The sequence below is a fragment of the Neoarius graeffei genome, chromosome 13, assembly GCF_027579695.1.
Source record: "Neoarius graeffei isolate fNeoGra1 chromosome 13, fNeoGra1.pri, whole genome shotgun sequence".
In the NCBI taxonomy this organism is placed as follows: Eukaryota; Metazoa; Chordata; class Actinopteri; order Siluriformes; family Ariidae; genus Neoarius; species Neoarius graeffei.
This window is the reverse complement of record NC_083581.1, coordinates 27,723,116-27,738,066: the sequence shown is the minus strand read 5'-3', so window position 1 is coordinate 27,738,066 and position 14,951 is coordinate 27,723,116. Positions and strand designations below refer to the sequence as shown.

Sequence of the window (14,951 nt, the reverse complement as noted above, 5' to 3'; positions counted from 1 at the left end):
CGCATAAGGCTTCATAATTCTCGTAATTCGTAATTATTATTCTTCCGGGTTTACGGTGTTTACAGATCCCAGCGTGCTCGCGGGGCGTGTGTGGGCATGTGAGGACACTCCTCCTCACCAATCAGTGCACAGGGGAGTGTCTCCTCACGCCCCCAGCCTCACTCAGCTCGGTTTGGCTCACTTCAGCCCCACTCCAAGACCGTGCGAGCTTTGGGTGCTAAGTAAGGCTGAAGCGAGCTGAGTCGTGCTGCTCTGAGGTAGTCGAAACGCGAGCCGTGTTGGGCTGAAGTGAGCTGAAGCGAGCTGAAAAACGGTAGTGGAAAAGGGCCATATATGTACTTCGTTACTGTCCACCTCTGATTATTACACCCTATATAGTGCACTCAAAGTATCCCACAATGCATCATGAAAAGTAGTGTACAACTGGTAGTCACTAACCAAGCAATATATCCCATCATGCATTGCAGTTGCGCTGAAAGAAATCAAATCAAACGCCTCAAATTTGATTTCATAAAAAGCAGCGGCAAAGAAGAAAGCATTCAGCCTTGATTTAAAAGAACCGAAAGATGCAGCAGACACAAAGTACTTTGTATTTATTAATGTGGGAAATACGCTGGATTTATCACAAAAATACACGCATGGATTTATTATTTTGAAAACCTACCAGCTGACTGATCTGGCACGTTTTAATTGGGCGACAGTAATGATGTAAATAACGGCACGACAGAGTAGTGTCCGAAAGCGTTTTTTCATTTTACCAATGAGCTCACTGTAAAGTCATTCCCTATATAGTGAGTAGGGAGTAGTGAACGAGTGAGTGGTTTTGGACACAGGGCAAGTCATGACCAAGACCAAAGTGTATCAAGACCAAGACAAGACCAAAACTTTGAGGGCTTGAAAACAAGTCAAGACCAAGACCAAGGCAGGGCGAGACCGAATCAAGACCAGGACCAGACCAGTGTGTGTGAAAGGGCGGGGGAGGAGTGATGGCCATTAACAGGAAGTAAAATTTCAAATTATGAATTTGTATTAGATACACTGACATCATACCATAATGTGGGCCTTCTCCAAACATGTTGCCACAAATTTGGAAGCACACAGTTGTCCAGAACGAGCTCGATGAAGACATGATTTGCCAAGGCTGGAGTAAAAGAACTCGAGTATCTTGTACAGAGCCCTGACTTCAACTCCACTGAACACTTCTGGGATTAACACTGACTACCCATCAGGCCTCTTCACCCAACATCAGTGCCTGACCTCAGTAATGCCTCTTGTGACTGAATGATCACAATCCCGAGTCACGCGTCAAAATCTAGAGGGAAACCTTCCCAGAAGAGTGGACACTGTTGCATCAGCAAAGGGGGAACAACTCCATATCCATTAATGTCGATGGTTTTGAAAAGAGATGTTCAACAAGCAAATATAGGTGTGATGGCCAAGTGTCCACATACTTTTGGGCATATCGTTTAGCTTTCTACAGTGATGTTAAATATGTGATGCTTAGTGCAGTGGGTATAAAAAATAATGTATGATTACGTAGTCGTCTTTAAGCTGGGGCAGTAATTTATATCTTATACTTACACTCACCGGCCACTTTATTAGGAACAACCATCCACCTGCTGTGTCAGCCAATCGCTTGACAGCAGCAAATCATGCAGATACAAATCAAAAGCTTCAAACACTAAATGTTCACTCACGTCAAACATCAGAATGGGAAAAATGGTGATCTTGGCCTGGGTGTTGGTTTGAGCCAGATGGACTGGTTTGAGTATTTCAGAAAATGCTGATCTCTAGAGTTTACACAGAATGGTGCGAAAACAAAAAACATCGAGTGAGCGACAGTTCTATGGGTGGAAACGAACGCCTTGTTGATAAGAGAGGTCGGAGGAAAATGACCAGATTGGCTCGAGCTTTTTTTTTTTTTGCCAGGAAGGATTCAGTAACTCATATAATCACTCTTTACAACTGTGGTGAGCAGAAAAGCATCTCAGCATGCAACAGAAAACAGAAGACCCCATTGAGTTCCAGTCCTGCAGCCAGGAACAGGAATCTTAGAACCAAGAACAAGTTCCTATTAAAGTGGCCGGTGAGTGTACAGCAGTTTCAGGAATATTTGTTTCATATACACAAAAGCATCTGGATGTCATCATAAAAACAGCAACGTGAAGACCGTAGGAAGAATTTTGTGGATGTGGATGACAGAGTTCTCGTTTCAAGATGTTAGCCAATCACAGCGAAGAAACCTGCAAGCTTTACAAACAAAAACCCTGCAAGCTTTATAAAAGCATCTCAGGGAATAATATAAAATAATTTAAAAAGTGGTATGGCTTTAACAACGGAATGATTCTGAAGGTTATTTTCCAATAACAGCAGCATCCTGAAGTATATACTCGTACACCACGGCTGTTTGAAAGTTTCACATTTTTGAAAAAAAAAAACCCAACACATTATAACTTTTATCCATTTACTGTTAAATTTTTTTTTTACCTTTATCGGATAGGACAGTGTAGAGACAGGAAATGAGTGGGAGAGAGAAACAGGGAGGGATTGGGAAATGACCTTGGGTTGAAATCAAACCCAGGTTCCTGGATTTATGGTATGGCGCCTTATCCAACTGAGCCAAGACACCCCCCCAGTTTTTTTGGCTCTCTTAGATTAGATTAGATAGAACTTTATTGATCCCTTTGGGAGGGTTCCCTCAGGGAAATTAAGAAGTGAAAGTGACACAGGTCGATGTGCTGGTTCAGGAATCACTCCCCTTTCTGAATTGTTTGAGCTGATATCCATCCCCATAGCTGGTATGCATCGTCTTGTTTCAATACATTTTATTTCCTAATGCGGAGCATCCTAACCATGTGTTAGTCTGTTTACAAACCGTTCCCTCAGCAGCCGGTTCGGAAAAGTCACGTGAGGTCTTGCGCGGGTCAGCGGTTGCGACTGTGGAGAAACAGCAAACATGGCGGATCGCCCAGATCGAACGAAGACTCCTAAATCGAAAACTCCGATGATGTCAAGGAAGTATCTGACATTGTCAGAGGTAAAACGCGCCAGAAAAGAGAGAGGAAAAAAACATGGCAGACAAGCCAAGTAAATACTGCTGGCCAGCTTTCCCGATGGAGGGCTGAAAAGGCAAAAACAAATGCAGAAGCATTTGCTAAGATGCTGCTAGACAGGTGAGTGACAAAAGAGATCGCACTTTGAGAAACATCATGTAAACTTGAACTTTTTTTTTTAAGGATATTTTTTTGGGCTTTTTTCACCTTTATTATTGGATAGGACAGTGTAGAGACAGGAAATGAGCAGGAGAGAGAGATGGGGAGGGATCAGGAAATGACCTCAGGCCGGAATCGAACCCGGGTCTATGGTATGGCACCTTATCCACCTGAGCCACGACACCCCTGTAAACTTGAGCTTTTTAATAAAAGATAAAGTTTTAAACACTCTTAGGCCGCTTGGGTCCACCATATTTGTTGTGACCTCACTCATTATAATGAGGATAAACTTTGGCCATTCCCATACCCAAGTGTAAACATTAACGCGTGGTGTTTTTCTATCTCATTCTCCTTCACAGGCATGAGGCAGCGGGCAATACAGCGTATGATTCAAGTCCCTTCTCAGACCTGCTGTCGTCGCATTTACTCCATCACCACAGGGCTTTCTTATTCTCCTTTCCTAATGAAGTGCCTTGCACAGTAAGGTAAGACAAGCGATGTCGTGCCCCCATCGTGTTGTCTCTCTGGACCTCCAGACCTGATGCCAAGTGGTGCACAAAAGTGCCACAGACCTGACGGGTGTGGAAGTTGCCTGCAGTGACAACTGACTTGCCAAGTGATGCCATCTGTTGGCCATTTGAGTGGCTCTTCCGCATGCCATCAGGTGGTGCGCCATTGATCCTGTTGGGTTCATCTGCCACATTGCACCGAAAAGCGTCCTGCTGCCAGCGCCTTATTCATGATGCACTACTTAACCCATAGCTGGAACCCAGGCAGGTGCTACCACTCCGGGTCAGAGTGGACCTGGAAGCAATGGTGATTAAGGGGTAACTCCACTTTCCCCAACACTCAAGTCCTCCTGGACCTGAGACCCACCACCAGTTGCAGTTTAAAGTCATACCCCAATGTAGAAGTCCTCAGGTGAGCCAATACAGTAAGCGTGGAAGCCCTGATCATGGCCTCCCAACTTCGTTGGACTAGACACATCTGGCGCATGCTTGACACGCGACTACCCAAAGCCGTTTTCTACGGAGAACTGAGCCGAGGAAAGCGGAGACAAGGACGACAGAAACTGAGGTACAAAGACGTCTTGAAGAGGAACATGAAGAATGGCGGAATTATTGATCGGACATGGGAAAGGGATGCCTCGGATAGAGCAACATGGCAAAGCATAGTTAAAAGCTCAGTGTCTGCAACTGAAGACAAGTGTCAAAGGGAGTATACAAGGGCTCACGAAGCCAGACATTCCATGGCGGCTTGGCCAGGCCGTTTGTGCCACTGCTGCGGACTCTGTCGCGTTAGTGCAGGCCTCGCAGTCCATCTGCATTTCTGCACATCCTAATGAAGCAGTCATCATCGCTAGTGATGGACAGCCAACGACGATTGAAGTACCTAGGGGTTATTCTAGCTCCACGGGGTACTATTCATCTTTTTAATACATCGACCTGTGTCACTTTAATAAGAAACGAGCTTGGCGTGTTAAAACCCGTAAAGCCTCCTGTCCTGATGATGTCAAACAATCATAAAGGAAGAGCCTTACCTCTGATTGTTACAAAGCCCTGAAACTGGAGACTCCTTCCATAAAATTTCACCGTATCAACAAATTTACACAATTTATGTAAAAATGTGCTTATGTGAAACATCCACCAAAAAACTGTGCAAGCTGTTACTATAGAAAACAGTAATATCGTACTAGATTGGACACATTAAATAAAACGGTGATTTGAATTGCAACCAAAATTACTGTCAGAGCTACTGTTAGAGAAAACTAATCAACACTTTCTAACCAATCCAAATGAAGAATTCAGCATGTATGGTGTTGACTGGATCGTTAAGATTGGTTATCTCCTAATGCTCAACATCTGGTTGATTTGATTGCTGGACTTCCATAAATGATGAGATGACCACACAACCTTTTTAGACATTGGTGCAAGTAACAGATACTGTAGACCATGTTATTATTATTTCTCACCGTCTCCCCATCTCTCGTCCACGGCCGACCGTTCTGAAGATATTTGCCCTGACTCTGACGTTTCCTCTGACCCCCGTCTGCAAACTTGCACAGCAGAGGTTCCGTAGGCACTGGGAAAATGGCAACAGAACATAAAAAATAAGAAAACAACAACTAAAAAATACAGGCAAAAACACACAAAATCTGTTCTACTGGTAAATAAGTGTAAAACCTGAAATTGTACTATACTATACTATACTATACTATACTATACTATACTATACTATACTATACTATACCTGCCACTCCAGGTGGTGTCTTGATGTATTTGCCATTGAAATGCTGAATAACGGCCTCACATTTTTCTGTCGATTCCATCCTGTTAAGAATTTTACACATTATATACCATCATAGTATGGTGGATAATATGTGGACGTGCAGTATGTGTTTATTTTCAGGGGATTTGTGTGTTGAGAAAGGCAGGCTGGGTTTACCTGGCAAAGCCGACGCCTCTACTGGCACCATTGGCATCACGGAGAATACGTGTGGAGATGACCTGACTGAATGGCTTCAACATGCTCTCCAGCTCCTGTTCATCCATGGACAGGGGCAGGTTGGAGATATACAGGTTGGTAGGGTCCTGCTCCTGTTGCTGCAGAAAGAGATTGTATTGAAGGTCGATCATTTCAGTTCAATTCGAGCATTTGTTTTATAATACTGCAGACATTTGAGTTGCCAGTGAATGGTGTGAAAACACAAAGGGAACATCTGAGTTAAATATACAGTAATAGTATGAAAGAATCATTTGAGTTTGAAGCCATATAAGACATGGAGGAATAGTTTGAGTTGAATTGGAGTGTCCAGGAACACTTTGAAGAAATAAATGAATACATGAAACATAATTTCCTTCAGTTAAAGGGGACATCATATAAAACAAAACTCACATTTTAAGTGCTTGTGCACAAACATTTGGGTATCTGGAGCCTACCAACCCACAAACTCTGGAATAAGACACCCAGTCAGTCTATCTACTTATTTCAGAAAGCGTGAGCTTCAATAACAACAAGCCGTTCAGATTCGACTCCCCTTTCTATGTCACAAGTGGAGCTCATTATAATAATCCCGCCCCCTCATCTGAATAGATCCACTCATGGCTTGAGAGCCGCCAATGGGAATGAATATTCATGAGGAAAGTGCTACCTGATTGGGCAGAAAAAGGGGGTGGAGTGAGCAGGGATTCATTATCATTTAAAGGAACAGGTGCTCTAATGAATCCAAAAGCCTCTTAACGCTAAGAGCATCTTAACTAGGAGAGACAGTGTTAATTGTGATGCTCGTTCTACCATTTAACGATGATCTTTGTGCTACGATGCTTTTGGGAAAAACAGCCCACCCCAGGGCTGTTTAGACAGGGTGAGAAGGAGCTGTGGTGTTTTATTCTTGTTGCGTTTTGACCAAAGCATGTCACAGACATTTAATTAAACCTCAGGGAAATGGGTCAACTTTTGGAAAAGGGGTATAATATCCATCAACTGTAGCCACTTATCCTGTACAGGGTCGCAGGAGCCTATCCCAGCTGACTATAGGCGAGACGCAGGGTACACCCTGGACAAGTCGCCAGGTCATCGCAGGGCTGATACATAAACAACCATTCACACCTACGGTCAATTTAGAGTCACCAGTTAACCTAACCTGCATGTCTTTGGACTGTGGGGGAAACTGGAGCACCCGGAGGAAACCCATGCAGACACGGGGAGAACATGCAAACTCCGCACAGAAAGGCCCCCATTGGCTGCTGGGCTCGAACCCAGGACCTTCTTGCTGTGAGGCGACAGTGCTAACCACTACACCACCGTGCCGCCCGGGGTATAATACAGTATGTCACCTTTAAATAAAGACAAGATGGCAATAGTTCTGTTTTGGAGCAAAGGAAGGAAGGATGCACCTTAGTATCCACATGGAATCCAGGGCAATAAAGTCTAAAACCCAAGCCTACATGTAATCATGGATGGGGGTCTTCCATCCATCCATCCATCCATCCATCCATCATCTGTAGCCACTTATCCTGTACAATGTCGCAGGCAAGCTGGAGCCTATCCCAGCTGACTATGGGCGAGAGGAGAGGTACACCCTGGACAAGTCGCCAGATCATCACATGGCTGACACATAGAGACAAACAATAATTCACACTCACACCTATGGTCAATTTAGAGCCACCAATTAGCCTAACCTGCATGTCTTTGGACTGTGAGGGAAATCAGAGCACCCAGAAGAAACCCACGCAGACACGGGGAGAACATGCAAACTCCACACAGAAAGGCCCCCATCAGCCACTGGGCTCAAACCCAGAACCTTCTTGTTGTGAGGCGACAGTGGTAACCACTACACCACCATGCCACCCAATGGGGGGGGGGCTTATTTACCTACATTAATTAAACCTATTCACACCTTTATATCTTACAGGGATGACTATTGCAATGCTCTTCTCACTGGCCTTCCCAAAAAGACCATTAGATAGCTACAGCTTATTCAAAATGCTGCTGCTAACAAAAACCAAGAAAAGAGAGAACGTTACTCCAACACTCAGGTCTTTGTACTGGCTTCCAGTTAGATAGAGAACTGAACTGAAACTCATTGTTTATAAGTCACTCAGTAGTTTGGGTCCAAAGTATGCAGTATCGTTGAAATGTTTGATGAATATAAGCTCGGTCGGTGTCTTAGATCAGCAGGAGCGATACCCAGAATACTAAAACTAAACAAAGGTGAAATGGCATTGATCCATTGTGCTGCCCAGTGCTGGAAGCAGCTCCCCATGGAGATCAGATCTGCCCCAACCGCTGCCAGTTTCAAAAAGAAGCTGTCTTGTTTTCTGCTGCCTTCAAGTAATCCGCTTGCTCTACTTTTATCTTTGTAACATTTAGATCATTTTCTATTGCTTTTTAAAACCTATTTTAAATCTTGCTGTTATTCTTTTCTACTGATTTTTCCTTACCTTTATTTTTTATCCTTTTAATATTTTATCTCTATAAAAGTACAGCACACTGAATGACCTCTGTGTATGACAATGTGCTATATACAACTAAATAAACTGGACTTGAGCTGAATATACACTCACTGGCCACTTTATTAGGAACACCCATACACCTTGACAGCAACACACCGCATCAAATCATGCAGATACAAATCAAGAGCTTCAGTTAATGTTCACTTCAAACATCAGAACGGGACAGATTGCGATCTCAAAGTGTGACTTTCTTTCACTGTGGCGTGGGTGTTGGTTTGAGTCAGATGGACTGGTTTGAGTATTTCAGAAACTGCTGATCTCCTGGGGTTTTCACACACAGCAGTCTCTAGAGTTTATACAGAATGGTGCGAAAAACAAAAAACAATGAGTGGGTGACAGTTCTGTGGGTGGAAACAAATGCCTTGTTGATCAGAGAGGTCAGAGGAAAATGGCCAGATTGGTTTGAGCTTTTTGGCCAGGAAGGATATAGTAACGCATATAATCACTCTTTACAACCGTGGTGAGCAGAAAAGCATCTCAGCATGCAACAGCAGAAGATGACATCGGGTTCCAGTCCTGCAGCCAAGAACAGGGATCTTAGAATCAACAAGAAGTCCCTATTAAAGTGGCCAGTGAGTTTAGAGTATGATAGAATAGTTTGAGCATAATATGATATAAGAGCAAAAAAGAAACACTTGAGGTGAATATGAGGACAAGAGTTGAGTTGATTACAGTGTCACTAAACCTCGAGTCCAAGTCCAGTCTCGAGTCCCCAGTGTTCAAGTCCGAGTCAAGTCTAAGTCATTTAAAAAAAATTTCAGTCGAGTCAGAGTTAAGCCCACTATTGATCTGAGTCGAGTCCGAGAACAAGACTCCAACTGCACCAATTGACGATGGCTGTTTTAGCGCCATTAACATTAGTTTGTTCCTGAACATGCCGTATGAACAGGCGAATGTGCTTCTCTTTATCAGGGAGTGTGAAGTATTCTGTCAGAGATGGTTGGGAGACGGATGTAAGTGCAGAAGGTGCGTTTATTAATACAAGTGAAAACAGGTAAACAATCCAGAATGGCAGGCAAAATCGTAAAACAGTGAAACAGGCAATAGGTCAAGCGAGGCACAAACAGGCTATCATAGACTTGGCAGAATCAAAGACGAGAAACAGGAAATCAGGGATCAGGAAACCAAACAAGGAAATAAGGCTTGGTAATGTATCAGCAACGCAACTCAATACTTCGCAAAGTAAGTGTGTTTTCACAGTTTTTATATTGGCGCGCCAATTGCGCCTTAATCCTGTGCGGGTGCAAGTCGTTTATGGCATGCGCAAGAGTCTGCTTGGTGCGCACGCTGTCCGGAGAGTGCCCAAGAGTCTATCTGATGCACGCGCCAAGGCGCGCAGGTATGACATTCTTGCACAAAATTAGTAAAAAAATTAATGTAGATATAAATATCTTATGCCAAATTATTATGGCATGTTACAAAAAAATAAAGAAAAAATCCGAGTCCTCGTCTCCAATTTACGAGTCCTAATGCAGTTAATGCACGAGTCCGAGTCCAAGTCCAAGTCATCAGTGCTCGAGTCCAAGTCGAGTCACGAGTCCTGGACTCGAGTACTACAAGCCTGGTTGATTATAAAGGAATGACAGATGAAGGAAGAATTTGAGTTGAGAATAAGAAAGTGATGGAAGAAGGAAGGGAAGGGCTTCGGGTGAATATAAGAGGATGAAGAAGAGTTCGAGTTAACATGAGAGTTTGAGTTGAATATGTTATAAGAGCAAGGTGGCACGGTGGTGTAGTGGTTAGCGCTGTCGCCTCACAGCAAGAAGGTCCGGGTTCGAGCCCCGTGGCCGGCGAGGGCCTTTCTGTGCGGAGTTTGCATGTTCTCCCCGTGTCCGCGTGGGTTTCCTCTGGGTGCTCCGGTTTCCCCCACAGTCCAAAGACATGCAGGTTAGGTTAACTGGTGACTCTAAATTGACCGTAGGTGTGAATGTGAGTGTGAATGGTTGTCTGTGTCTATGTGTCAGCCCTGTGATGACCTGGCGACTTGTCCAGGGTGTACCCCGCCTTTCGCCCGTAGTCAGCTGGGATAGGTTCCAGCTTGCCTGCGACCCTGTAGGACAGGATAAAGCGGCTAGAGATGATGAGATGAGATGTTATAAGAGCAAGAATGTGATATAAGAGCGTGAAGGACATTGATGTGGAATATAAGACCTAATTTGAGCTGCAGTCACTGTTAAAAGCAAGAAGGGATATGTTTGAGATCTAAGAGGTGCATACTGTAGCACTGCTACTAGCTTTAGACCTCAATATTCTCAAAGGAAACAGTTATACAATCTGGATATGTATTTAATTGGCACGGCAGCCAGAATGAAGTCCAGAAAATTCTTCAGTGACTAATAGCTTCAGCTTTTTTTTTTCTAGATAAAAGGTGTCAAAATAACTGGCTTGAAGGCGTTCAGGTTGTCAACTTATTACCATATGCATATCCTAATTGGCTCTGCAATATGCAATATGACATATGCACCTCATATGCCCTCAGCCAATTAGTCCTATTTTCAAATTAGGCTGCAACAGGAAGTTGCTTTTCACCGACACTCACCCAGAAGGAAAGATGTCCGCACACCTTCGACTTGTATTATGCAGCTTAAATGCAATTTGTTAACCAATGTCTCAGCTCCTCTTGGTGTCACTTACCCAATACTAACTCAAAGAACTGTAAAGACAGCTGGGACGTGGCGGACCTGCAATTCACCCCGACACTGCTTTGCATATTAATTACGCTGGTGTAGAGATGAAATTAAAAAGCTGTAAATGCATTACCGCTTCATCTCCATGTCATGAATAATGGATGCTTAGAACTGCGGTAACCTGCAGTGAAGGTGATTTTTTTTTTTCCAGAGATCTCATTGAATCTTGAGATGATTTGCTTTTTCTTATGCAAGAAAATGGGAGGTGCTAGGAAGCTGGAGGCAGTTGCCACATAAACCTTACATTCCTAAATAGGTCAGGGTGCTGAGAGACTCGAAAATGGTTGTAATTAAGTTTAGAGCGGAAGATAATAACGAGTGTTGCTTTATTACCTGTTTGGTGGGACTGACAGAGGAACGGCTACACTTTAAAATAAAAAATAAAAAAATGACATCAACTGCATCCGTGTACTTTAATCTGAGACATATATATATTCAAAATAGACATAACAGTCATAGGACGAGACACAAAGCGAGAGAAACATGACTGACACAGAGAGAGAATGTGACAATGGAAATGAGAGAAGGAAAATAAGAGAAGAGTAATAGACAGAGAAACCAGCTCTTAACGTGGAAACAGGTCCCTCTGGTGATCCTTGTTTATTCTCAGCAAGTTCAGTGCTGAACACGCTCAGGTCTAATGGAAATGACGACACTATTTTCACAGCCTAGCACTCACTCACTCACGCACACACTTTGCCTATTATTCCTCTATTTCTCCCATGGGACTGAATCAAAACCTGCTACTATTTTAGGTAAAGAATACATCAGGAAAGAACAGCTCACATGTTTATTACTATTCCAGACAGTTTGGGCCAAGACTAAGCCAAAGTCGTTTGCAAATGTTAATTGTGATTAATTGGGTTGATCCCCAAATGGAGGACGTAGGCCTTGCTTTTTCATTAAAGGAATACTCCAGCATTTTTTGGCTGAATCTCTATCGACCGCATCACAGACAATCATTTTGGACATGTACTGTTCTGTGAAAAGAACGGAAAAGCCATTTACTCGCAGCTCACTTATACTGGAAGGCAAAGGGTAGTTGTTTGGCCAGTCGGTAAACGTTTATCTTCGAATTCTGTAGTTTTATAGAATGCTTTTGTAGAATGGTGTAGTGGTTAGCACTGTTGCCTCACAGCAAGAAGGTTCTACAACCCCGATTCCAAAAAAGTTGGGACAAGGTACAAATTGTAAATAAAAACGGAATGCAATAATTTACAAATCTCAAAAAGTGATATTGTATTCACAATAGAACATAGACAACATATCAAATGTCGAAAGTGAGACATTTTGAAATTTCATGACAGCAACACATCTCAAAAAAGTTGGGACAGGGGCAATAAGAGGCTGGAAAAGTTAAAGGTACAAAAAAGGGACAGCTGGAGGACCAAATTGCAACTCATTAGGTCAATTGGCAATAGGTCATTAACATGACTGGGTATAAAAAAAGCATCTTGGAGTGGCAGCGGCTCTCAGAAGTAAAGATGGGAAGAGGATCACCAATCCCACTAATTCTGCGCCGACAAATAGTGGAGCAATATCAGAAAGGAGTTCGACAGTGTAAAATTGCAAAGAGTTTGAACATATCATCATCTACAGTGCATAATATCATCAAAAGATCCAGATAATCTGGAAGAATCTCTGTGCGTAAGGGTCAAGGCCGGAAAACCATACTGGGTGCCCGTGATCTTCGGGCCCTCAGACGGCACTGCATCACATACAGGCATGCTTCTGTATTGGAAATCACAAAATGGGCTCAGGAATATTTCCAGAGAACATTATCTGTGAACACAATTCACCGTGCTCCGGTTTCCCCCACAGTCCAAAGACATGCAGGTTAGGTTAACTGGTGACTCTAAATTGACCGTAGGTGTGAATGTGAGTGTGAATGGTTGTCTGTGTCTATGTGTCAGCCCTGTGATGACCTGGCGACTTGTCCAGGGTGTACCCCGCCTTTCGCCCATAGTCAGCTGGGATAGGCTCCAGCTTGCCTGCGACCCTGTAGAAGGATAAAGCGGCTAGAGATAATGAGATGAGATGAGACAATTCACCGTGCCATCTGCCGTTGCCAGCTAAAACTCTATAGTTCAAAGAAGAAGCCGTATCTAAACATGATCCAGAAGCGCAGACGTCTTCTCTGGGCCAAGGCTCATTTAAAATGGACTGTGGCAAAGTGGAAAACCGTTCTGTGGTCAGACGAATCAAAATTTGAAGTTCTTTATGGAAATCAGGGACGCCGTGTCATTCGGACTAAAGAGGAGAAGGACGACCCAAGTTGTTATCAGTGCTCAGTTCAGAAGCCTGGATCTCTGATGGTATGGGGTTGCATTAGTGTGTGTGGCATGGTCAGCTTACACATCTGGAAAGACACCATCAATGCTCAAAGGTATATCCAGGTTCTAGAGCAACATATGCTCCCATCCAGACGACATCTCTTTTAGGGAAGACCTTGCATTTTCCAACATGACAATGCCAAACCACATACTGCATCAATTACAGCATCATGGCTGCGTAGAAGAAGGGTCCGAGTACTGAACTGGCCAGCCTGCAGTCCAGATCTTTCACCCATAGAAAACATTTGGCGCATCATAAAACGGAAGATACGACAAAAAAGACCTAAGACAACTAAGACCTAAGACCTTGAGCAACTAGAATCCTACATTAGACAAGAATGGGTTAACATTCCTATCCCTAAACTTGAGCAACTTGTCTCCTCAGTCCCCAGACGTTTACAGACTGTTGTAAAGAGAAAAGGGGATGTCTCACAGTGGTAAACATGGCCTTGTCCCAACTTTTTTGAGATGTGTTGTTGTCATGAAATTTAAAATCACCCAATTTTTCTCTTTAAATGATATATTTTCTCAGTTTAAACATTTGATATGTCATCTATGTTCTACTCTGAATAAAATATGTTATTTTGAAACTTACACATCATTGCAGTCCGTTTTTATTTACAATATTTGTACTTTGTCCCAACTTTTTTGGAATCGGGGTTGTAGGCTCAAGCTCCGTGGCTGACAGGGACCTTTCTGTGTGGAGTTTGCATGTTCTCCCCGTGTCCACATGGGTTTCCTCCGGGTGCTCCGGTTTCCCCTACAGTCCAAAGACATGCAGGTTAGGTTAACTGGTGGCTCTAAATTGACCGTAGGTGTGAATGTGAGTGTGAATTGTTGTTTGTCTCTGTGTCAGCCCTGTGATGATTTGGCGGCTTGTCCAGGGTATACCCCGCCTCTCGCCCATAGTCAGCTTGGATAGGCTCCAGCTTGCCTGCGACCCTGCACAGGATAAGCAGTTACGGATAACGGATGGCTTTTAATTCTTCAGACTAATTTACTGGTGTCTAGTTTGAAAAAAAAATGTTCTCACTTACCTCTTTTCCACCAGGATGATTCCAGTGCGGAGCCAATTTTACCGTGGTGCCTTTGAGAACAGGCCGCATTTCAACAGCTTTGAGAACCGAATGTTACATAGGGGTGGAAGTCGGGGTTATTTTTTCCTTTGAAATGTTACCGAGGTAATATTTGCGTGAAGATTTCATGGCGAATAGAATGCTTCTGCTTTGATTGCTTTTTATAAATTTAATTTTAGAGTTATTACATCCTGTGTTTGAACGCTGGCTTTGTATAGTGATTTCTGATTGATCAAAATGGTGGCGAATTTCTTACAGCCCCTCCCATAGTAGCCACTCATGTCGGTGGTTCCAAGTTTCTGACCGGTAAAGGATTTTTTTTGTTGGAATGTGTTGAAGTGGTGGTACCAGTGACAGGTTGGTGGAAAAGGGCTATCAGATACTTAACTACTTTCCAGAAGACATCATTTGTGAACACTTTTAAGACCTTCTCTTGTTGTTGGTCTCCTACTAATACTCTTACTGTTAAAGTGTAACAGGTGTAGTTTTCAATTTGTAATGTATTTTAGGCCCTGGTCACACTACGGCTTGCGATGGGTTTGTGAATACTTGGTGATGAAAAAGTGGTAGCATTGCCACCAATCAATCGTGTAATGCATAGGGAATGTTCTCCAAGCTTCGCGAGTTG

The 14,951-nt window shown here is 43.3% G+C and overlaps 1 protein-coding gene across 8 annotated transcripts in view; it reads right to left on the bottom strand.

Annotated features, from left to right (window-relative positions):
- rbms2b (RNA binding motif, single stranded interacting protein 2b) overlaps positions 1–14,951 on the bottom strand; it is a 70,358-nt gene that overhangs the window by 12,577 nt on the left and 42,830 nt on the right. For all 8 annotated transcript variants that reach the window (XM_060937440.1, XM_060937439.1, XM_060937438.1 and 5 more), the window contains exons 5-7: positions 5,658–5,815; positions 5,463–5,542; positions 5,185–5,294 (exon numbers count right to left, since the gene is read on the bottom strand). In XM_060937440.1, the coding sequence (XP_060793423.1) occupies positions 5,185–5,294; positions 5,463–5,542; positions 5,658–5,815 (348 nt within the window). The remainder of the gene's footprint in view (positions 1–5,184; positions 5,295–5,462; positions 5,543–5,657; positions 5,816–14,951) is intronic.